The 25,599-nt window shown below is 30.9% G+C and overlaps 1 protein-coding gene across 1 annotated transcript in view; it reads left to right on the top strand.

Moving 5' to 3' along the window:
* The window catches only part of LOC129223379 (cell adhesion molecule Dscam2-like), a 288,920-nt gene that overhangs the window by 213,066 nt on the left and 50,255 nt on the right, over nucleotides 1-25,599 (top strand). Inside the window, exons 9-11 of the mRNA XM_054857958.1 lie at nucleotides 1,481-1,660; nucleotides 6,805-6,966; nucleotides 8,524-8,808. Coding sequence (XP_054713933.1) covers nucleotides 1,481-1,660; nucleotides 6,805-6,966; nucleotides 8,524-8,808 — 627 coding nt within the window. The remainder of the gene's footprint in view (nucleotides 1-1,480; nucleotides 1,661-6,804; nucleotides 6,967-8,523; nucleotides 8,809-25,599) is intronic.

Here is a 25,599-nt window from a genome sequence, read left to right as displayed (position 1 = left end):
CGAATTTCCGCATCGTTTCAACTCAATTGACGAGCGATTCTCCAGTTTGACCAACCGGCCTCTTTTAATCCAATGATGCGCCTCTTTTGAACTCCGTAATGAGCACGAGCAATTTTAATTTTTTCTAAATGCGACGAGGCATTTTTAAGTTGTTAAAAGGGAATCTGAATCGCAATCAAACCGAAAGTTTTAACAACTATTGAAGAACTGCTCTTTATATACATCTGCTGGATATGCAGTTCCGATGCGCTGGAGATCAAACAATTCCTTCATTAGACACCAAATTTTATTAATCATTTGCATATCTGGTCAAAACACTCATGCATACGAAATTTCAAAGCAATCGGATTATAGTTTCTTGGTGCGTCGTTTTTTTTTGTTATAGAGTGCATTAAAAAAGTATTACTATTTACTTTTGCTAATACAGAGATCGTAAACTAATTATAAGTGCATTCAGAAAAAAAATCCTGGTATCTTAAAATGTTATGGTTTAGGAAAAATTGATATAAATAGATAATAAGATAATAATTAATCCAGGACACATTGCGAAATTATTCATTTTATCTCTTAAGCAAATTGGAATGTCCACAGGTAAAAAAGTATATATTCTTTACTCTATATGCAAATGAGTTGTCTATTCTTTTTTGATGCATAATAGGTCTTTATAACATCACAAAAAGATGAATATTTTTTACTTAATGAAGGTGAGAAAAATTTGTTTTTGTCTTAATCAAACTTTCAGTGTGGCGAACATATTATGATATGTTCTTAATGTAAATAAAGAGCAGACCAAACGTAAGGACAAAATGTTCGTTTCAGCTGCGAGTTTGTATTACCGTTTTCGTACTAAGAGAGTTAAACTGTAGTTAAAATGTTAAAATTCTTAACGTTGTGAGGAAAATACATAGCATGAAAACAGTTTAAAATGCAGAAATAAGAATAAAATTGACATTGAAGCTGCTATTCTGTCTGGGGCTGGTAAACGGCAGCATTTGAAGAAATTAGTTTTCAAAATATTTGAAGAAATGTGTGTGGGATTCAATGTTAACAATATATAAATGTTGGAATTAGACTTTTTTTTCGCGTTTTTTTATTCAGCGAAAGTCGAATAAGCAAATTTATACAATAAATCTAACGTACAACAGGTGACAAAAATGCAAAAATAAATAAATAAATAAATAAAAATGGAAAATTCGCAGTTACTGCCATTTACCTACCCACGGCAGTATTGTTATGCCATTTCTGCTTTGAAATGTTGCTTTCTCCCTCATAAAAAGAAAAAAAAAAGGTAAATAGTTTTACATCTTCAAAACAATATGAACCATAACAGAAAATAATCTTGATATAAACAATAATCACAGGTTATTAAAACTGAGTTGTTTTACTTTCATTTAATAGAAGTTACAGTATCGCAATTAAAGATAATAAGGATAATATGATTCATTTTGCAAAATACACTGATGAATATTGCAAATTTTAGGAATGTATAGATGCTTGGCGACGAATGAAATAGGTTCTTTGAGTCACTCTGCAAAAATCAATGTAATTGGTCCACCATTCGTGAGGATCATGAAAGACATTGCTGCTGTTGAAGGTGACGTTTTAGTTGTAAGATGTCCTGTTGCCGGATATCCTGTAGAAGAAGTGTATTGGGAAAAGAGTATGTATTTTTTTATGTATTCAATTCTTACAGCATGCACTGTATAAATATTTTTAAAGTTTATTTAACATACATTTTGAAAATGCATATTTTAAGTCCAAAATAAATAAAATGAGTCTTATATTTTGTATTTTAAAATTAAATTAAAAAAAACCTAATATGTCACTAGAAACAATGCTTACCATATCTATTGTAATCTACAGTATATCGCACAAGTTTTGAGAAGACATGTTTTCTTTCCTAATCTTTTCTATAAGCTAAAGTTTTTATTGGTGTAAGATAGTAATTGATGGCTTTGGTCATCTTTTATGGCAAAAAACTAATATCTGCGAAATTTGTCACTTTAAAAATACCAAATGTAAATTTGGAAAGTTGAAAGCAGAAGTTTTCAGATGTTATTCCGAATTTTAAATTTTTGGTACACTTATGGTAAGTGTATTGTCAGCTTTTTCATATGTATGTGATGTTGTCGTTCACAGCAAACGCTCCATTTTATCAGTAACAAATAGAGGAAATGCAATAAAAAATGAAGATATAAACGTCCACACTTTCCTTTTCGATTTCAATGTCTTTATTGCATTGCTTTATTGCAAAATTGCTCTATTGTCTATACTCTTGTGCATATATGTAAATCAGTATCATGTTTTTCGAACGTAATAGAACATGCAATGTCTATGGGAGAAGTCGATAGCTTGCCCAAAAAATAACTGTTTCAAAGAGCCCTCAAACCAAAAGAATATGCAAATTAATATTAAATATTGATGTGCATCGCTACGTTAAGACGATTCTTTTCAATAAAAGTTATATCGAACAGAATAATATTTTTAAAAAATTAAGGCGTATTCAGATTGTGGTAAATTGTTCTTTTGTTATATTTTGTTGCGTTTCAAAACAGGTAAAAGTTTGTAATCTACTTCCAAAAACTATTTGCTTACATATAAGAAAGGACCTAAATAAAATTAATCTCAAATTTTTCCAGCTATTTTAGAATTGTACAAGTTCTTATTTCGTTTATGAAATACGTTAAAAATATATAAACTTAGGGTGAGTCTAGATCTTTTCTACATTGAAGTATACATTGAATTAGGAACAGCTACAAACATTAAAATAATTGAAACTCGTCTAATGATTGTGTGGAATTATACGGTTGTATTTTATATGCACCAGAATAAAAATGTTACTCTTACTACTCAACTCCTCAAAATCATAGGCATATTTTCAAATTTCCGTTTCTTAAGCAAATGATCTATTTTGAGAAAAATGTAAAATTCTTATATAAATTAAGAATCAATAGGGTATTCTAAAATGCCGAATTTATAATGAAATATATTTAAATGAAATCCACTTTTGAAACGTTGCAGTAATAAAACACGCCGCTGTCGTAAAAGTATTTTTTTATGTAAAATAAGTTTGTTAATAAGTAAAAAGTCGTAAATAAGACTTTGAACAAAGTTTATTGCTTTAAGTATCGTTTTGCGTTCTTCCTGAAACCTTTTTTTTTCTATTTCGGTATGTTGAAACATATCCAAACGTATTTCGCAATTTGTAAACAAAATTCTTTCAGCATTAAAAGATTACAACAATCCGGAAATGCTAACAAAATATTTTTTGTTACGTCTTTTGATGAATACATTAAATGTTTTAGCGTTTTCTAAGAATATATTTTGATTGAAATGTTTTTAGCGCTTAAATATTTTGCCGTCAGAGATTCAATAATCGAAGCGTGAAATGGTTTATGTTGCAGTCCGCTCAGGCAAAGAAAATATCAATCAGAGCATAGTTTTGCATCTAAAGAAAGGTTTTGCGAAACGACAGATTGTTTATTGAAGGAAACATCTCAAGAATATTTCTCAATTCCAGGAATTTTCCAAATGACAGAAACAGAAGAGAGTAGAATTTCCTATCTGCTGCCGTTGTCACGAGAAAAATCGATGTTCTTTGTTCAGAATATATTCCTGGAAAAGTAAAAGAAATTATTAGGAAATGCACGTATTAATATGGCTGATATTTTTACTAGCTATACATTTCTGACAGAAGAAAGAACTACTAAAATATGAATTTCAAATTTATATAAATAAAATAATATTAAGAGATGTTTAAGCAATACCGCTGTTCCTTCATTTTTTTAAAATTGTAATTATAACTATATTGTTAATAGCTAAATTTTATACTAACTAAATTGTTACTATCTGTACAATGTACTGTAACCCTAACTATATTGTTACTGACTAAATTGTTACTAACTAATACTTATACTTACTGAATTGTTACTAACTATACATTTCTGAGAGGAGAAAAGAACTAAGTATGAACTTCAAGTTTAAATAAATATATAAATATTACAAGAAATACGTAGGTTTTTTTTTTTTTTTTTTCATGCTCCGTTTTCACAGCAGGAAAACCAGGTGGACGGCAGGTGGCTGGTTTGCGTACTAGGATACTGCACATACCTCTGTCCAAACACTCAGTTACTGTAGAGTTCAATCTGCTATTTCCTGTTGAGGTACAGAAAAATGTGCAATGAGAAGTGTTATTCGTTTCTTGCAAGCAGCGGAAATTCATCAAAGAATAAGTTGTGTATATGGAGACAACTTAATGAGTGCCGGTGCTCTTTGTAAATCGCGCCGAAAATTTAAAGAGGGCAGAACTAATGTGCATGATGAAGGAGGTCAGGGACGCAAGTCTGTGGCTACATACGACCTTGTTCAACAAGTCGACAAAGCAGTTAAGGAAAATCGAAGGTTCACAATGAGTGCATTATTGATGCAATTTCCAGAAGTTTCAAGATCGTCCCTACATTCTATACTTATGGAACGGTTGCGCTACAGAAAACTTTGTGCTCGCTGGGTCTGAAGGATGTTGACTGATAATCACAAAACTCTCCGAATGGGTCATGGGGTTTTGTCATTTCTTGAGCGTTACAATGTTGATGGAAATGATTTTTTGAAATCCATTGTGACAGGTGATGAAACATGGGTTCAATATGATACTCCCGAAACGAAACGACAATGGATGCAATGGATGCACACTAATTCACCGACGTTCAAGCAAAACCTCCACAACCGTAAGATTATGGCAACTGCTTTTTGGGACCAAAAAAGTGTGCTACTTCTAGAGTTTATGCAGCCGGGAACAACAATTACGGCAGATTCTTATTGTGAAACGTTGAAACGCTTACGGAGGGCTATTCAAAACAAACGAAGAGGCATACTGACTTCAATAACTGTTCTGATTCATGATAATGCTCGTCCTTACTGCGCACGTCTAACCCAACATTTCCTGCAGAAATTTCATTATGACATTTTTGAACAACCATCACATAGTCCCGATCTAGCGCCGAGTGAGTTTCATCTTTTCCTTGATCTGAAACAGTGGCTGGGGGGGGGAGGGGGCAGCGCTTCCAAACTGACGTGAAACTCTCAAAGACACCTTCACAAATCACTTTCAATTATTGGTAGCAACGTTCTATGATTAGGGTCAGGAAAAGCTTGTGCACAGATACGACAAATGCCTAAATCGTCAAGGTGATTATGTGGAGAATTAATATGTATTCTACTTTACTTTTTGATGGTAAAACCCTCGTGTAAGCAATACTGCTTTTCCCTAGTTTTTAAAAATTGTTATCTTAACTAATTTGTTGCTGACTAATTTATTACTAACTAAAATTTATACTAACTAAATTGTTACTAACTATGCTATGTAATGAAATCCTAACTATATTGTTACTAACAATACATTTCTGACAGAAGAAAAGAACTACTAAAGTATGAACTTCAAATTTAAAAAAAACATAAATAAATGTTACAAGAAATATAAGCAATACTGCTTTTCCCTCATTTTTTTAAAAAAATGTAATCCTATAAAATGCATTATGGTTTTACTTTAAAAAAAAAATAGATCAAAAAATAAAAAAAATCTGAAAAATATAAGTAAATAAATAAATGAGAAAAAAAACATGTATATTTTTGCGCGCACTCACCTCCTAACTATATTTAAGGATCTACCATTAATGGACATCATTACACCACTTTCTGGCACATTAACCTTAACTTAACTAAACTCAGTGACGCAATAGTCCATGAGAGCCAAGACTTACTGTCCTCATCTCAGTTCTCTTTACCGAAGGTTCAGGGGTGCAAGAAAAATATTCCGATTAGGTGGTCAGCCGAATGCGGAACCCTCAGGGTTTAGTTCCCAAGCACCTATAGAAACTTGAAACGCTACTACTGAGTTACTTGGTTTCTTTCTGATACAGGGCCATTCCACGAAAAGGTCAACCCATTGTCCCGCACGTACCGGCTCATATAATTTCACTCAAAAGTAATAATTTTGATTTATCAGGAAGAATTATTTTGCTTAGGAAATCACACATAAGTTTGTAATTTGTTATGCAGAAAAAATGTGTTCATTAATATTTTCGAGCATTATTTTTAATGGAATATATGAGGCGTCATGTTTTTGACAAAGTGACTGTTTTCCGTGGAATAGATCTACATTAAATATGATAAAAATAATAAGACGCCATTTTTAGACACGTAACTTGAAGCAATAATTAGGCACTCCTCGAATTCTGGGAATCGAGATGTTGCTTCAATCTTAACGATTGCTTTAAACTCGCACACAACATCTTTCAACGAGCACAATTTAGAAGATGATGCTACTCCAGTATGGTTTACTATGATTATTATTTTTTTAAGAACCATTTTTTTACAATTGCAATCTTACTGCTAAATGCAATCTTACTAGCACTTCTTAACTTCTAACTAACGGTATTAAAGTGGCTATCAGAGTGGCTTTTCTCTTACACGTGGTTTTTAAAGGTATTACATTAAAATGGTAAACTTCCATGTGTGCTACGTTTGATTTTTTTTTAAATCCAAATAAAATTTCTATGAAATTTGAAACTAACATTCAGAATAAAGCGTTTTAATTATTTTTGTCTAGCAGAAAATTTCGTGCAGATAAAACTTTAACTCGAGGATTACACAAAAACCAAAAAATATGTATATATGAATACAAATCTAATATGCTTATTTTAGATGATTTCCTTTTAAATATCCTATTAAATACGATTTTATATTTTTAGAAAGTTCATGTTTATACAGTAAGTTAGGTATGTGTATTATAAATATTATTTTTTTTAGATGGACGAAGAATTCCATACAACCATCGGCAAAGAGGATTCAAAAATGGTACATTAATTATCCGCGAAATTGACCGTAGGAGTGATGGCGGCGAATATAAATGTATTGCCAGAAATAGCCAAGGACAACGTGGTGAACGAACATTGAATATTCGTGTTCTAAGTAAGTTAAGCTAAGTAAGATTTTTTACCACAAATTCCAAAAAAAAAAAAAAAATGTCGGAACCTCAAAAAAAAAAAAAAAAAATTGTAACACCTTAAAACTTGTTATATTAATTATTATTATTTCTTTATTGGAAATGATTCAAAGAAGGGCTATTAAACTAGCAAGGGGGTTTTCAGATTTGGATTATGATATCAGACTTAAAAGGCTTAATTTGTATAGTCTGAAGCAAAGAAGAGTCAGAGGAGACATGATTCAGTTGTTTAAACTCATCAAAGATGTTAATGAGTTAAATTTTTGCACGGAAAGCAGGGCATAAAGTCATTGTTTTAAACTATTCAAAAATTTCAGGCTAACCTGAAAATTAGGAAAAATTGCTACTTTAGTAGGCTCGTGTTTACTTGGATCAGCTTACCGGAAGGGCAGGCAAGGTGCAAGGGGGTGTATAGCTTTAAGGAGGTCATTGATCTTCATTGGGGACTAATAACCTGACAGAGCGTGTTGCTGGTCGTCACCTTTGTATTTGTATTTGTAGTTATAGTTGGGGAAAACAAAACCTGGCTGCGTCTTAATGCTGAGATTAGGATCTGCGTGGCCTTCCCAATGGTACTAGGTTAGGTTTTATCTAATCTTTACTAATAATAAAGCAGAAAGTCTCTCTGTCTGTCAGGATTTCTGTCTGTCCAGATCTCTCTCTCTCTGTCTGTTAGGTCTCTGTGACGCGCATAGCGCGTAGATCATTCGGCCCAAGGGCACCTTTACGGGCGGGTACCACTTGTTATAAATATTGTATTTATTTTGGAAATAAAGAAATTATGCGTCGGAGGATTTTCCAACCTCTTTAGGGTTGTATACATATAGACCAATATTGTGTATGGAAAACTTACCAGCAAAAAAAAAGAAGAAGAAGAAAACGAATAACCTCAGGTTTTATTGCGTATCTGAAGTGAATATTTTGAATCATTTATTCTTTAAAGGCTGATAGATTTGATTTTCACTTAATTTATGTTCCAATTCAACTATTATCCTAGAAACTAACACTTCAATGCATCTACTGGGACACGATTATATTCATGCAAGTCGATTATAAAATCAGAATAGTCAAGTTAATTCAAAAGAAAAAAATTATAACTAAAATTGTGCGAAAAAATCTCAAACATTTTATCGTCAAACAATAAATAAATATTTTTTTCCCTAAGAAACTGAAATTAATTTTTTATCATAAAATAGTGGTAAAAAGCAACTATTATATATTTAAAAAACGTGATGTGCTAAGATTAAGAAGTTTGAGCTATCATACGCACATTACTTATTTAAAATATTGCATTTAACTAAAAAAATGAGATTACATGAGTGCAAGTACTATATCATTATTTACGGTCAATCAATCTTAAAGGTTTATTTTTAAACCTTTCAAAGCAATGCATTCTACTTTACTCTATCATTTTTAAGAACCCCAAAACCTTTCAAATGCTTTTTATTCTCCAAGCTTGCCCTTTCAAAAGGTTTTATGATTCCAGTAAAATAAGTAAAAAGTCCACTTTTATTTCGTTTCAGCTCCTCCAGTTATTGAGCCTTTCCACATACCTGAAGCCATAGAAGAAGGAGCCAGGTCAAAACTGCTCTGCTCCGTTACCAAAGGCGACCCTCCAATAACAATACAATGGTTAAAAGACGGTAAACCTTTGCCAGCTGATCTCGAAGTTACAGAAACTGTGCTAGATGAGTTTTCTAAGGCTTTATTGTTTCCCAGAGCTGAGCTAAGGCACAGGGGTAACTACACTTGCACTGCGAGAAATATGGCTGCATCAGCAAGTTTTACTGCTGCAATGGTAATCCATGGTACGAGCTTTCGTTTTATTTTACTTTTTTTTTTTTTTTTTTTTTGGAAACTTTTATTTTTATAAAATATCAATGTTTACTTTTCAGTTGTTTTGTTTTGAATACGATCAAATCTTATTTTATGTTGATTTTAAAAAAGAGTCTTCCTATCTTATTCATTCCACTTATTTATGGTTTTTTCGATGATTTGTTGTTTTAAAGCTTGTATTTATTTATTTATTTATTTATTTTTTTTTGTTCTCAATTTTTACAACCGAAATAAAAAGAAAACGTATTTTATCTCTTGTTTTAAATAATCGTGAGTGGGCAGAGCGAACCCAACTATATGCCTTTTTTTTCCCTCAGCGCATCGGAATTAATAATAAATCTACTTTCGTATTTTATAATAAAGTATTAATAAACTGCATAATATATATATATATATATATATATATATATATATATATATATATATATATATATATATGTATGTCAGGCGTTGTTCTGTTCAAACTCTGTAAATTGAAAAGTTGAAAAATTTCGATAAACCATCAAGTGTTTGAACTTCTTTCTTCTTTGTTGACAAAAAAGAGTGAAAATAAAATGTTTTAAGCTGCTTGGTGTCAGAATGCGTATATTTATTACAACTTGATTTATCTAATGCCCACTGAGCAGCTGTTTTATTAACAACTTTTTCTCGTGTAGTTAAAAGATCTTTATAAAATTTATGATTTGTTCGTACCGCCATACTCAAAGGATAAAAATTGTCCTCAGATATTAAGTGTAAAAAACTAACTACCCATCTAAAACAAACGGCAAATCCCGCTGCAACGTCCCCCATATTAAAAAGAATAAAACAATCGAAAGGATATCATTTGGAAAAATGATAAAGGTTAAAAACTGTTCCCTGAATAAGCGCTCAAACCACTCTCACAGATATAAAGCAAATGTTCTTCAACTTACATAACTAAACTCTTTAAAAACCAAAAACAATTCTTTGCAATTTAAAATATTTCTCGAAATAAACAAAAAATACATTAAATTACATTAACAGTAGCTTTAAAATGCAAACAAAATAATCCGGCAACTCTATTGTTTACGGCCAAAGTCGCCAAGCGACCACGTTACTGTAATCCAGTCGATTAGTGAGCGAAGCGAACTCCGACCGATTAGCGGTCCGATCTTTTGAACGAAAACTTTTAGATACCGCTCTCGCGCTGAGCATTCTTACTTGCTATCTTTAGGGATATTTCAATAATTGGGAATCTGGCAATCTATTTTCATTGGCGTCAAGGGGATATTTCGATAACTGGGAATCTGACGCGGCCGTCTCATTTTTTTGCGTAAATAATATTATTTTGGTAAATTTGCTGATTTATAGTAACCTTATGTGAATAGATATTTCCGGTATCTTTGTTTAGATTTACAAAGAAAAATACCTCTCGCGCAGGCAATGGAACCAAAAATTGACGCTAATGAAGAAAGATCGCCAGATTCCCGAGATGTCCCCCTGATTAGTTTGATAATCCTTAAAGTATTCTTGCCATTGGTACCAAAATTCAGATGGGTTTGTGAGCCGATAAACAAATGTTGCTAGGTACGGTACTTTTGTTTAGTGAAAGAAACCCCATTTCTTCCAGTACTTAACTTTAAAATAGTATATCACGGTAACTAAAATCGCTGCTTTTAAGAAATGAAGGTTTCACTCTCTCTACGTTTTATCTATTCTTCACTGACATACATAGTAGGAAATTTCATTACAAAAAGCAGAGCTGGCGTCCTTTGGCAACGGGTTAAATATTTATTTCATTTCTCGCTCAACAATAGGTTAAAATAAATATTAATCATTTGGGAGATAAAACCATCCAATGTTTTAATTAATTAATTAATTAATAAAAACGCTTCCGATTCGATCCACGACTTAATTACACACAAAAAATTTGATCGAAATCGGTCCAGCAGTTTAAAAACCTTATGGTGACAAACGTACGCACAGAAGATATTTATATATTAAGATATATAGATATCTATCTATCTATCTATCTATCTATCTATCTATATATATATATATATATATATATATATATATATATATATATATATATATATATATATATATATATATATATATATATATATATATATATATATATATATATATATATTATTTAGTATTAAAACCAACATACTTATACACTTTGATCTCAAGTTACATCCTCACAGATAAAATAGCGAATTCACTGATCGAGTAACGCTGGCGTCACCAACAATGAAACCCGCACGACGGCATGATAATTTGATAATACTTTCTGGTAATGTTTTGGTAATGTTTGACAAGGAGGGAAATGCTTTATTTTGACAAGGCTGAACAGGATCCGGTAACTTAACCATTTTACTAGTAAGGAATTTTAGGAGAATGAAGAAACGAAAAAGTGGTCATCAATTAACTCCATCTACTGAGTTTAGGGTTAATCCGTTGAAGTTAGGGTTAAAAATTTAAGTATCAAAATGTCACCAAACAAACAAAGCTTCGTTTAAATGTAGTCGTTTAATTGTAGAAGCACTTTTAACTCGTCATACCTTGACGGGCGATTTTCTAGTATATTAATATACTAGAATTATTATATACATTTAATTATTAATATACATTTTGCTTATAATTAGCATACTATCGAAAATCTCAGAAGTAGCAGAATTTTCCGTCACATTATTTTGTTAGGCCTATGTAATTAAAAGCAACTTTTAAACATATTTTCTATAAGAAGTAAAATGCCATACATATGAAAACAATGAAATGAAAACATATTTTCATACTGCCAAAATTTCTATTTGTCCCTTCCCTACTATGCGCTGTAAACTTAATATAAAAAAAAGGTTTAAAATATGTCCAGTCTTCTGTATTAGTTTGCAATATGAATGTACATTTTTTTTTTAAATTTATTTATTATAATGTCATAAAATCTGTACCTCAAGCTCAGACTAATGTAAGTCCGAAGATGGTGAGTTTAAGAATATTTGCATTGCATGTGGAATTATACTCCATACTGAGCCATAACAATGTAATTCGTTTTTTGAAACAGTCACATTCCTTATTGTTCTCATTTGACTGTTTTGATGTCCTATGATTTTATTTCCCCCCCCCCCCGCCTCCCTCTGCAGCAGCACCGTTGACCGGCCCCTCCCGATGCTGCTCTAGCGAAAATCGTCTTCAGGTTGCGTCAATATCCTACACACACTCATGCTTGCACACACACACAAATTCATGCATTCACGCAGACAAAAACACACACATGCATACACACATATATAAACACACACACACTCATGCATGTACACAGACAAACACACACGCATACATACACACATCTACACACATACACATGCACACACACTCTCATGTATGCACACCGACACAAACACACACGCATATATACACAGACCTACACACACTTATGCCTGCACACAGACACAAACAAACACGCATACATGCACATACCTATACACAAACATACACACACACACTTATGCCTGGACAGAAACACACGAACCTATGTACACACACACACACACACACACACACTCGTGAATGCGAAACACATAATTTTAATTCAAATAATCAAAATTCAAATTAATTAATTTATTTGTTTATTTTTTAATATTACTTTATAATTATTTATCTGAATTGTAAAGGCGTAAAAACCAACCTTTGTCTGCACTAGACAAATATTCTCACGCTGTTCTCCAAAAAAAGTACTGTAGCCTGACTTTGGGATGCATAAATCACGTCTACGGTTTTGAATCTTTATTTTCACAAATTCTGTATTTGTAAGTTATTGTGAGGGATTGGGAGAATGTTCTCCTCCATCCAGAAAGTTCTCGGATTTTTTCCCTTATTGACTCTCTGCCAAAATGTTTATGTCTATGACCTCGGTTGTTTAGTATATTTCAGGTAAAATCCAACAATGCAAAAAAAGCACTTCAGTTAATCGAATTTTAATTAAAAAGAAAGAAAGGGAAAACTTATTTGTTAGAGTTTCATTTCATAGCAAGTTACATCTTCAGTTAAAACTCAGTTTCAATTGGGGTATTTTGATGCAACCATAAAACTGCCATTGTTACTTACGTTCTGGTAAAAGCGTTGTCGTTATAAATGTTCTCGACTCTGAATGAACTTGTCCTTCAACAAAAACGAATCGATAGTACTAATTTACGCGATAAGACTAATTTCATAAATCTGTACCTCAGAGCCAAAACGACGTAAGTCACATTTTGATAGTTTTATAGTAGACTGTAAAAACTTTTTTCTGACTCATTCTTTTTTCTGGGATTGGACGCGCGATCTTTTAACCCTGGCAAAAAATTAAAATGGATGTTTTTTTTTTCTTTTTTTTCCTCGATGCGGAAATGCTTTTACATACAATGCAGTAACAAACAGAAAATTCAAATTTTTGAGCGTACGTCATTCTGGCTCTGAGGATCAGAAATAAGACTGATGAACAAGATGTCTATAAATTGAAAAAAATACATCACCTTACTATTAACACATCAGTGTAAAATTATAGTGCTGTTTTCGGGAAAGAATCAGGGCTGCGGAATCGGAGTCAGAGTAAAAATGACGACTCCGAATCTGGTAAATTTTAGAACATTCACCTCCGACTCATTTACCCCAAAATCAGTCCGACTACGCAAGCACTGGCAACGTTGCAGACTTTGAGGGAAAATGATCCAACTCCGACTCAGACTGATTCTGGAATTTTAAACTTTCTACACTTAACTCCGAATACGACTCCGCAGCCCTTTTATTTAATAATTATTACCATGCAATACAATTACTGTTACATTCTCAAAAGCAATTTTTTCGTTAATTAAATATATTTATGTTACAAAATCCATCACATCTATTATTCTTAATTGTAAGAAGAGAAATTAATCAATTACTGCCAACAATGATAAATCGCTAACGAAATTCCAAAACGAGGCATCACTAACTTTGATATTCTTAAAGAGCGTTCGGGAAGTCAAAAAAGCATAATTCAATTTCGGGCGGTAATCTTATTTGCCTGTATGTCGAGTTAAAGCCTCTGAAGCTTAACGGAAGCATTACCAATTTGAAAATATGCCCACAATCTGGCGCAAAAGAAGAAAGGAAAAATTCCAATAATGGTGTCACTTCTTCTGACATCTGGCGGGGACCTATTACTTTTAAGCATTTAGGAGTTTCGAAAAGTGCTGATTACACGTGTCACCGTTCATTACTCACTTAACGGATGACAATGGCGAGCAGTGGACCTTTCCAATAAACGATTTTTCTTGTCCTAGACTTCTGCTTGTCTTTTTTAATACTTTGTCATTCATTCCGTTATTTTAATAGACGCTAGAACATGGTTACCTCTTTTGGGGACGTATCGCTTTTATAAGGTATATTTTTTGATTCACTTATAAGCTATTTTTAGTTTAATCTCAATGAAAAAGAGAGGCAACCTTTTGTTTTATTATTCTTTTTTTTAACTTGTGAAACTAATTGTGGAACCACTTATGAAACCTATGAATGAGAGGTAAAACACCCCAAAAAAAGCTGCTTTGTGACAAAAAGGTTTTTGCCACGAAAAGAAAAGTTTCCTGGAGGTGTGTTTAAAGTTTTTTTTAAACTCAAAACAAACTAGTGAAATGTGCTGTTGGACATTGTTTATCTTGTTTACCATAAGGAATTGAAGTTAATGCTTTATGCATCTGATTAGATTATAAAAGATTGAACAATACAGTGTTTAAGGCTACAGGGGACACTAAAAATGCTGAAAATTGAGGAAAAAATTTAAAACAAATTTTATCCTATGTTTAATACTATAACAGCTACTTTTTGTAGTGTGTTTTTGCGTATCACGGCATAACATTTGCATTTATTTTTGAATAAGAATAAAAAATATGAATACTTGTTTTTCTTACTTTGACGACCTGTCATTCTTCTGAAAGGGCGATAAGTTCCAATCTCATCTTATGTATGGTCCCTTAAAATTTTGAAAAGGAATATCTCCTTGAGTTTTGATCGCACAAATGTCAAGTTTTTTGTGTCAGTAATAGCTTTTAATTTAGATTATTTTTCTAAATACTAGTTAGGGGACCTGAGGCCCGTATAAAAAGTTAAATTTTGTATTTTTTGACTCATTTTTATTTTTACTTCAAACTTTCAATATCTTAACTCTGCATCTGATTTTGAACATTTTTGCAACTGGCAGTATACATCTAGGACTAACGGTAGCGAAAAAAAAGGTTTTGCAGATTAAAACTGAGCACCCTGTATAATATTCTAAAGACGCTTCTGCCTTACTCCAAGATAAAACTTTGAAGAGATTTGCAAACGATGTTGAGTGGGGACTTCAGCATCAACTTTGCGGATGCTAAAAATCTACCGTTATTATTATTATTATTATTATTATTATTATTTTATTTTGGAAAATTTGATTTAATGATGTCCAATGATAGCCCTTATAGCACAAGGAGTCTTTTTCTACCTAAGCTCTAATTCTTTTGCATTGAAAAAGGCTGTTTTTGTAACGCCGAAACATGTTTCTGCAGCAATATACAATTTGTGCTATTTGACGTTGTTATTTCTTATTTGTTTTTATGCAGAAAGGCACTTATTTAACTTACTGCAGTCTATTTTACGTAGGTAAAATTTTACCAAATATGTGGCACTGAAAACAGAGCAAATATTTCACCATTTCACTTTAAGCTACTGTTTCATTTCGCGCGAATTTCCGTACTATATTTAAAATGTATAATCAACATTGCACGTAGTCTTGAATTACAAACACAAATATTTAAAATTTAACATCAAAATTTCTTTAAAAGCAAATATTACTCTTCTCATAAAAACGAAACAAAAAAAAATGCATGCAATAAAGCGATGCCCATGTAAAATGTAACGTTAACATGTTATGACATTTACTACATTTCTAAACATACAAAACAATCTTCACATGTTTCACAGTATTAGCATTACATTTAAACGTTAATAAATACATGTGTCCATAAAAAAAGAACTTGTCATTTTTTATATGTAGTTATATCCTTCACTGGGGAACGGAAACCTAAAAAAATTAGTGTTTATTTTTTATGTATGTGTTCTTACTTTACATTTTTCCCAAAAGAAATGCAAGAAAATAGATTAAATATCTTCTTCAGTTTAAATTAAAAATGCAAAATATTCATCGTCATATGTTTGGTTATTTTTAAAGCTGCAATTTTACTATAATTCTCTGATAAAACATCGCGAGAATCAATTAAAGAGTATGTTGAGATGAATAACAGTTATTTAATCACTTATTTTCAAAACTGAGTTGAAGCCGAAATAAAATCGTTATTGTTACATTGATGAATCCCTCTGCTGTTCTAAATTAAAACCACATTTTCGGATTTGGCGATATGACGGCAGGTAAGAAAATAAAGCAACCCTTTTCTTCCACGAAATAAAATCATAAGTTAAGATAATTTAAGCAGTTGGTGACAGCAGTCCCCATATTAGCATTAATCACGAAGCAGAATTTTTCTTTAATTATAAATTGTTTCGTAACACAAACTTACGAAGTCGCATGTCACGAAGATATCTTGCATCTTCTTTTTAGATTGTCGAGTAATTCGAGTAATTACTAACTTTAAAATTTTTAGCTCGTTAATTTTTCTTCTTAGATAAATCTTCGAAGAAAGAAAAAGTAAATTTGAATTATGAATGAAATAAAGATACACAGAGTAATTCATTCATTTTAACTGTAATATATAAAAATAACGATATTTAAGTCTTTGAAAATAGTTGAAAAATTTAATGGGATTTAAAAGCCGAGAAACTTAATTAGATCTGTATTTTTATTTTTTATCTAAGTAATGTATCGTTTATTGCAATTAAAATTTTGTTAGCGTTTATGAGTTTGAAAAGGGAAAATTAATCGTAGAGTTTTTCTATGTTCAGAATATGTTAATATGTGTTTGGATTTGCGCACATTAAACAAAAATATCTTAATATATATATTTCTTCTGTGCGGATGTTTGTCACCATAAGGCTTTTAAACGACTGGACCGATTTTTATTAATTTTTATGTACATAATTTAGTTGTGTCAAGCATGGTTTATATATATATATATATATATATATATATATATATATATGCATACAGAAGAGCGATGGATCGAATCGGAAACGTCTTTCCTAATTAATTAATTAATTTAAACTTTAAGTATTTATATCTACCAAATGATTAATGTTTATTTTAACCTATTGTTGAGCGAAAACTGAAATAAATATTTAACCCGTTGCCAAAAGACAATAAGAAAGCCACCTCTGCGTTTTGTAATGAAATTTCCTACTGTGATATGTCAATTAGGAATAAATAAAACGTAGAGAGAGAGAGAGAGAGAGAGCCTTATTTTCTTCAAAGCAACGATGTTAGGTCCCGTGATATACTGTTTTAAAGTTCAATACTAGAAGAAATGGGGGTTCTTTCACTAACCAAAAGTACCGCACCTCGCAACAATTCTCGACTCACAAATAAATCCGAGTTTTGGCACCAATGGCAAGAATACTTTAAGAATTATCAAACTAATCAGTGTATTATTAAAGGAAAGGACGGTGGAATTTAAACACGAAATAAATTGTATTTTCGTCCAGAGGGGATATATTTATTTTTTTACTTCGTCGTTACATTTTTCGATTTTATATTTCGTACATACAAAAGGGTAATTATGTACACAAAATGTCAGTGCGGTGGAAGATTTTTATTTTTGGCGGAAAGAACAAATTTGGTAATAGATATGAAGATCATTCAAGTACGCAGAGAAAGATAGAGTAGGATTTCAAAGTTTTCGTTCACAAAGATCGGACAGCTAATCGATTGGAATTCGCTTTGCTCACTCATCGGCTGGATTACAGTAACGTGGTGGCTTGGCGACTTTGGCCATAAACAATAGAGTTGCGAGATTATTTGTTTGCAATTTAAAGCTACTGTTAATGTAATTCATTGTTGTTTTAGCGAAATATTTTAAATTACAAAGAATTGTTTCTGGTTTTTAAACAGTTTAGTCATGTAAGTTGAAGAATGTTTATTTTTTATCGTGAGGGGAAGGGGGGTGAATGGTTTTCGCTTATTCAGGGAACTGTTTTTACCTTTATCATTTTTGCAAATGATATCCTTTCGATTGTTTTATTCGTTTTCCTATGGGGGACGTTGCAGCGGGGTTTTAGATGGGTAGTTATTTTTTTACACTTAATATATGAGGACGATTTTTATCCTTTGAGTATGGCAGAAGAAACAAATCATAAATATTATAAAGATCTTGCAAGTACACCAGAAAAAATAGTTAATAAAACAGTTGCGCAGTGGGCATTAGATAAATCAAGTTGTAATAAGTATACGCATTCTGACACCAAGCAGCTTAAAACATTTTCTTTTGACTTATTTTTGACAACATGATGGTTCAAACAATTGATAGTTTATTAAAAATTTTCAGTTTTTCAATTTACAAAATACGTATACAAAATACGTATTCGCGGGCATGCCGCAAAATTCAGGGATCACCAGATTTTCATTAACACTTGCCAGGTCCTTTTCGGCATGCCGAAAAAATTGAAGTTGGGAAAAAAATAATACTGTAAAAATATATGTTCAGCTTTAAAAATAATATAAGTTCTATACATATCTTGTTAGTATTAATAAACAGTTTATCTTTGTAAAACTATTAACTATCAATGTCATTTTTTATTTTAACGAAAAAAAAATCAATAACGAATGGTTTTATAATAGTTAAATTAAAACTAAGCTAATATTTAAGCAGTAAATTATCTCCTAAGTCAGTGCTAAAGAATTTACCATAGCGTTTCAATACGTAAAAAATAAGCTTATCTCTCTAAAGGAAACCATAAATAATTTCTTTAAAATAATTATTAACGAATCGCAATAACAATGGTTTGCTTTCTGATCGAAACTGAATAGAGAAATTTACTTTTGGTTGCGAAATAAACCTCAAATTATCCGGCATGCCGAAAAATTCGTATTTCCCGGTATGCTGGTCAACATCGCTTTTGTCCGGAATGCTGGCTAATGTGGGATGATACGAAATTTTTATTTTATTTTTAATCGCATTAATTTAATAAATATAAATACGATATAATACGTATTTATTCATTTTTTATTTATTTTGTAAGATGTAATATGTATTTTATGATCCGTAAGTGTTGAATTTACATAAAGATCATTTGAGACAGTGAAAAGCAAAGGAAAGTGACACAATTGGTTTTATTTATTTATTTATTTATTTATTTTTAATGAACAGTACAAATGGTAGGAGAACCTTTAATCTGTTTTGGCATGAAATACTACGAGTAACTTTAGTAGATGCTTCGGTGCAGCATGATTTAGAAAAATATTTCAATAAAACCTACATTGAACTTTACTTTTCAACGAATATTTCTCTAAACTTTTAAACGATTATTTCCCTAACTTCAAAACGACCAATTGCATCCTTTTACTTCTTACTTCCTCATTTAACAACTAAGATGCATGATCGATTCGTCCAAATGCAAAAAAAAAAAAAAAAAAAAAATGCCTGTATTTCATTTAAAAAACATACAATCAGAAAATAATTTCCTTGCTAACCCAGTGTAATACTTATCACATATTTTCTAACTGTTTTACTTCATTTAAACTGTGCTTACAGTGCTCAATTATTTCTCTGGCCTTTTGAGCAACACCTATTTGCATGACTAACTTCATAAAACAATTTCATGTGCCCTAAAGCAAGAAGCAAGCAACTTCCTCATAAAATATTCCAAACTATAAGTCACAAGATAATAGCTCCATTATTCCAACAGTTAACAATGATCTTTTCCTAACTAAATTACTTGTTGGATCCAGGCGCAAAGGAAAACTTTGAATTACTTTTCTCTCAATAACTTCATAAACTCAACGAATTAAAAGTCATGGTTCCCTTTTAGCCAAAGGCACATCTTCAATCTTTTTTTATATATTATTATCTATTTATTTTCCTTTCTTATTACATAACCGAAAGTTTCTGTGACCTAAACTAATACTTTTAATTTTCTGAGAAATTAAAATCACTAAATGTATGTATTCAAGTTTTCTAACACTATTTTTACTCTAAATAATGAATTATCTTAAATGCTCACAATTTTCTATTAACATGATATTTACAGGATACCCGTTGGATCGAGGTGAAACTCACTTCTTAGAAAAAAAATATCTCTGGTGGCGATAGATTGCCCAGTTGCCGACGAATTCGGCGACAAAAATCATTTTTCGAATCTAGTTTTAATTAATTAGAATCTGACGTCCAATTCTTGTATTTTCAAAGGAAACGACACTCAACTTAGTTTACCGCGGTATGTTTACAAATTCTATGCAACTCCTTTTAAAACCAATTACATAGGGGAATATGGGGCAAAACGAAATAGCGGTGTAAAGTGAAGCGGTGAAATATTCATTCCACTTTTAGCGTCACAAATTTGGTTATATTTTAACTATGTAGTAACACATGTGGTCTATTCCAGTCAAGATATAGTTACCTCTGAAAATCAAAGAATATGATAATAAAAGCAATTTTCAAAAGTTGATACTCATATTGTAATATTTTGTTGTAAGTCAAAAATTATTTTTGTTACTAGATGCGTGCCTGGCGTTGCACGGGCTACTTAAAAAATGAAAGAGAAGTCCAATTGATTATTTTGTATTACTCTGACATTAGTTTCTAAAGCGCTAAGCAGTAAATAAATACGCGTAATGCAAGGTTTGCAAAACACCAGTAGAGCTTATTTTTGGCAAAAATCTCTTTAACGTTAATCATAGCTTTCAATGATGCAAGTTATGAACATTTTCAATTAGCACAAAAGATGAAAATATATATGCATTATCAACTATAATATGTGCTCACGTTAAAATGAATTATATCTGATAGACTATATCTGAAATATTGATGTACAATTACAATCAGCTTTTTACTTAAAATGACACACACTTTATGATTGATTACGTGAAACTAAAGCACCAAGACTAAATAAATACCAATAAGCATTAATTTAAGGTCATCAGATTCCAAATTATCTTTAGTTAAAATCCTTAAAAACAGTTTTTTCTGTTCAACTCTGTTTCACTTAAAGAAATCCAAACACTATTAATTTAACATGTTCTTTTAACGATACAAACTATATTTCAGAAATAGAAACAGGAAGGAAAAAGAGAGTTATTACAATTCGAACTCACCCATGTGACGGGAAAAGGTCCAACAAAATAAACATAATTAGTCACACCTCCTAAATGTACCAAAATATGAGGCCGGTGAATGATAAACTTACACAACAATCAATAAACATAGCTAAAGAAACAACTTACCTATGCTGAAAAAAGTTAAGAATGTTGAATGTAAAAATTAAAAAAAAAAGACAGGCGATAAAATAAAGTCTATGTCCGAATAGTGCAACCAATTTTAAACTAATTTAAAATAAAAGTTCTAGATGGAAACGTTATTTTAAGATTTGGACAGCAGCCAAAAAATCTCTTTTAAAAGAATTATTAGAATTTTACTTGCTCACCCATATGCAAAATGGCAACAGGAAAGAAATAAAAATTCCTGAATAACGTTATATTAATTAACGTTTTAATTAATATCTCCGCTAATTAAAATCGCACAATTTCGAGATTGGTCCTATTGTTTTCTTTGGAAAATTTTGAATTGATCGCTATCTCGATTGACTCTCGATTCGCAACGGTTCTCAAGAAGATAGATCTTCAGACAGACAGACAGACAGACGCAAACAGATTTTAATATTATAGAGGACTAGCCTGCGTGCCCGGCGTTGCTCGGGCTACTTAAAAAATGAAAGATCTGTTCAATTGATGTTTTTGCATTATTCTGACATCAGTTTCTAAAGCGCTAAGGAGTAAATAATTACGCGTAATGCAAGGTTTGCAAAACACCAGTAGAGCATATTTTTATCAAAAACCTCTTTAACGTTAATCATATTTATCGATAATATAAGTTATGAGTATTTTTAATTAGCACAAAAGATGAAAATATATGCATTCTCAACTATAATATGTGCTCACTTTAAACTGAATTAAATCTGATAGAATATATCTGAAATATTTATGTACAAGGGCAGTTCTCAAAAGGTGGGAACAAAAAAGTTAACTTTGAGCAATTTCAAAAATTTTCGAATATGATATCAATTTTGCTTTTTTTCTATAGTATGCATACCTAAAACACAATATATGAACATGAAAAGACAGCAGGTATTTGTAAAAATTGTTAATTAGCAAATTAAATCAGCAGTATGTAGGTAACAGATTTTGGACATTGTTGTCCTGTAGGTAACGGATTTTGGACATCATCATAATGTAAGTTTCACTATTTTTGACAATGAAAATTTTATTTACTACTTTTTGAATTTTGCAATTTAATGATAAAGATTATATTAACGAAGTACTTGAATGATAATACATACTGCTCTTTACATATAATAAAGTTTTGGAATGATTTTGAAGAAGTTGATGAAAGGTAGAAAAAAGCTTCATGGAAATAATTATACAAACTTGTAGTTTGATTTATTGGGACAAATAAGGAATAAAAATAGAGACAAATAAATGCGACATATATATTTTTAAAGGAAAAATAAACAAAATATGCTTTAAGAAAGAATGTAAAAAATGACATCAGTTTTAATAATGAATATTTTTTCTAATGACATAAGAATTAAAACGATGTCTAAAATAAATTATTGAAAAAAGAAATTCGTATTTCTATTTGGAGATCGTTAAATTATGTTTAAAAGAAAGAAGAGAAAAAAAAATTTATAAAATAATAAAAGCGGCGGGGCAAAAAAATGCTAGCGCAGGTGATAAAGACGCCAAAACTGGTGCAGCTGACGATTAACTACATTTGTCAAACTGGAATCCCCCTCTGGTAACCTTTAGCTTTTCGTATACTGTGTTGTCGCCAACGGAGGTTTGCTTGGCGATTTTCGCGCAAAATGGCTTTCGTTCGATCATAACCAGCCATGTTTCTACTGTAATTTATGTATTGTTCAATGTGTAACGTATTAATTATGCAAAATACCAATGGATTACAGAAGATAACATCATAATAATCTTTTTTATTGATGTTAGAAGACAGTGGATTATAAAAAAATTATAAATAAACGGACAGAATTATCGGCGTCAAGATCGTAACGCAATTTGGACATCTCACATGTATGTTTAAGAAAAATTATTTTTCTTCTAAGATACTTCATAAAAGCTTATGAAAACACGTTTAAACAATTGAAAACTGATTCTGAGGATCGATAAATACCTTTAAAACGAAAACATCATACACTTAGTTCTCAAATAATAGCATTGTAAAGATCGCAACTTTTGGACATGCATCAAATTTCAAACTTACTTTTTTCTAAAATCGTTTACAAAGTAAATAATCTGTCTTTACTTTTGTTATTTGTGTAAAATATTAACAAAAAATTATTCAGTGTAAGATTCGTGCCTTTATTTTTTTTTTTTTTTTTTTTGAAACGTATGGAAATAATTTAAAAAAAAAATTTTAATGGTACATTTGCTCAGTTAACGTTTTGGTATGTCCAAAATTGTGCCATTTAGCAAAGAAAATATTTTTTAAGGGCATTTGAAGAGCTTTTTTTCCATAATTTATGTCAATTCTTGTCTCTATACAGCATTATAATTTACCTCAAAAATTTTAGAGTTAATTAAAATGAAAGTTATTTGGTGTTGAAGCTTCAAAGTTGAAGTCTGTGTTTGCTCCCACCTTTTGAGAACTGCCCACAATTACAATCAGCTTTTTACATAAAATGACACACACTTTTTTGTTAATTACGTGAAACTAAAGCACCAAGACTTAACAAATACCAATAAGCTTTAATTTAATATCAAGCCATCAGATTCCAATTAAGCTTGAGTTAAAATCCTTAAAAACAATATTTTTTGTTCAACTTTGTTTCACTTAAAGAAATCCAAACAATCTTAATTTAACGTGTTCTTTTAACGATACAAACTGTATTGCAAAAATAGAAACAGGAAGGAAAAAGAGATTTATTACAATTCGAAAACTCAGCCATGTGACGGAAAAAAGTCCAGCAAAATAAACATAATTAGTCGCACATCCTAAATGTATCCAAATATGAGGCCGGTGAATCATAAACTTACACTTCAATCAATAAACATTCCTAAAGAAACATTTTTCATATGCTGAAAAGAGTTAAGAACGTTGAATGTGAAAAAATAAGAAAGGACAGACGATAAATGTCCGAATAGAGCAACCAATTTTAAACTAATTAAAAATGAAATTCTAGATGGAAACGTTGTTTTAAGATTTGGACAGCAGCCAAAAAAATCTCTTTTGACACAATTATTAGAATTTTATTTGCTCACTCATATGTAAAATGGCAACAGGAAAGAAATAAAAATTCCTGAATAGCGTTATGTTAATTAACGTTTTAATTAATATCTCCGCTAATTAAAGTCGTGCAATTATGAGATTGGTCCTATTGTTTTCTTTGGAAAATTTCGAATTGATCGGTATCTCGTTTGACTCCCGATTCGCAGTGGTTCTCGAGAAGATCGATCTTCAGACAGACAGAAAGACAGACAGACGGACGCGAACAGATTTTAATATTATAGTGGATTATTCAAATAAAGTTCTTGTTATTAACGTTTTAAATATTAATTGACATCTACTAATATTCAGTACAGTATTTATTTGTTTAATATTAAACTTATTTGTGTTTAAAATAATTTGTACAGTTTTTCAAGTTCATGCGGGGCCAAGTGGATAGGGCAAAGTGAAATAGCTCATTTCGTTTACTTATTCAATACGTTATCAAATCACTTGCGTACTTACTTATTAATTGCTTCATTTACATTCTTTCATTTGATAATTTCGTTATTTATTTATTATTTCACTTATTTTCTTATTCATTCATTAATTTACTCGCTCATTTATTTTTTCTTCTATATTTATTAACTAATTAGTTTTTTTAGATGTTTATTTTTTATTTTTATTTATTCATTTATTCATTTATACACTTATTAATGTGATAAAAAATATCTTTAATAATCAAAAAAAAAGTATTTCACTCGAAAAAAATTTCGCTTTTAACTTTGCTCCATGTAAAACAAAAGGGAAAAGTTTCCACAATTTTTTGGAGGTACGAAGTTATTGTCAAAAAATAAAAAATAATGTTTCAGTGCAAGTTTTATTACAAAATATATTGCTCCTTCTTTATAAACCGAAAATTTTAGAACAAAGTTCCAATTTGTTCATACTGAAAAAAGTAAGTAATCTTAAACATTTCACTTCCCCTATATATAGTTGATATTAACATATATTGGGCCATTCCACATAAAATTGTCATTTTAACACGCACGTGACGGTTCAGATATTTCATTAAAAAGTGATAATTTTATTGGGTAATGACGATATTTTTTGCTTAAAATATCACACATAAGTTTGTAAGTATAGTTCAGTAAAAAAGCTTATTCATTATAATTTAAAGTATTATTTTTATTGAAAAAAACGAGGCGTCACGAGCGGGAAAAAGGGTTGACTTGATCGTAGAATGGCCCTTTTAAATATTTCGGAACAAACTAACTAAAACGTAATTAAATAAAAGTCATTATCGTGTGACATTCAAAATTAACGTACTTTTTATGTAAAGACAGCGAAAAATGAATGAATGGGGTCATTTCCAAAACTTTAAAAGTATTTTTTTCTGAAAGAGCATGCTTAAAAACATAGGATCTGGAC

Source organism: Uloborus diversus, chromosome 5, assembly GCF_026930045.1.
Source record: "Uloborus diversus isolate 005 chromosome 5, Udiv.v.3.1, whole genome shotgun sequence".
NCBI classification, from domain to species: domain Eukaryota; kingdom Metazoa; phylum Arthropoda; class Arachnida; order Araneae; family Uloboridae; genus Uloborus; species Uloborus diversus.
This window is presented reverse-complemented; position numbering and strand designations above follow the sequence as displayed.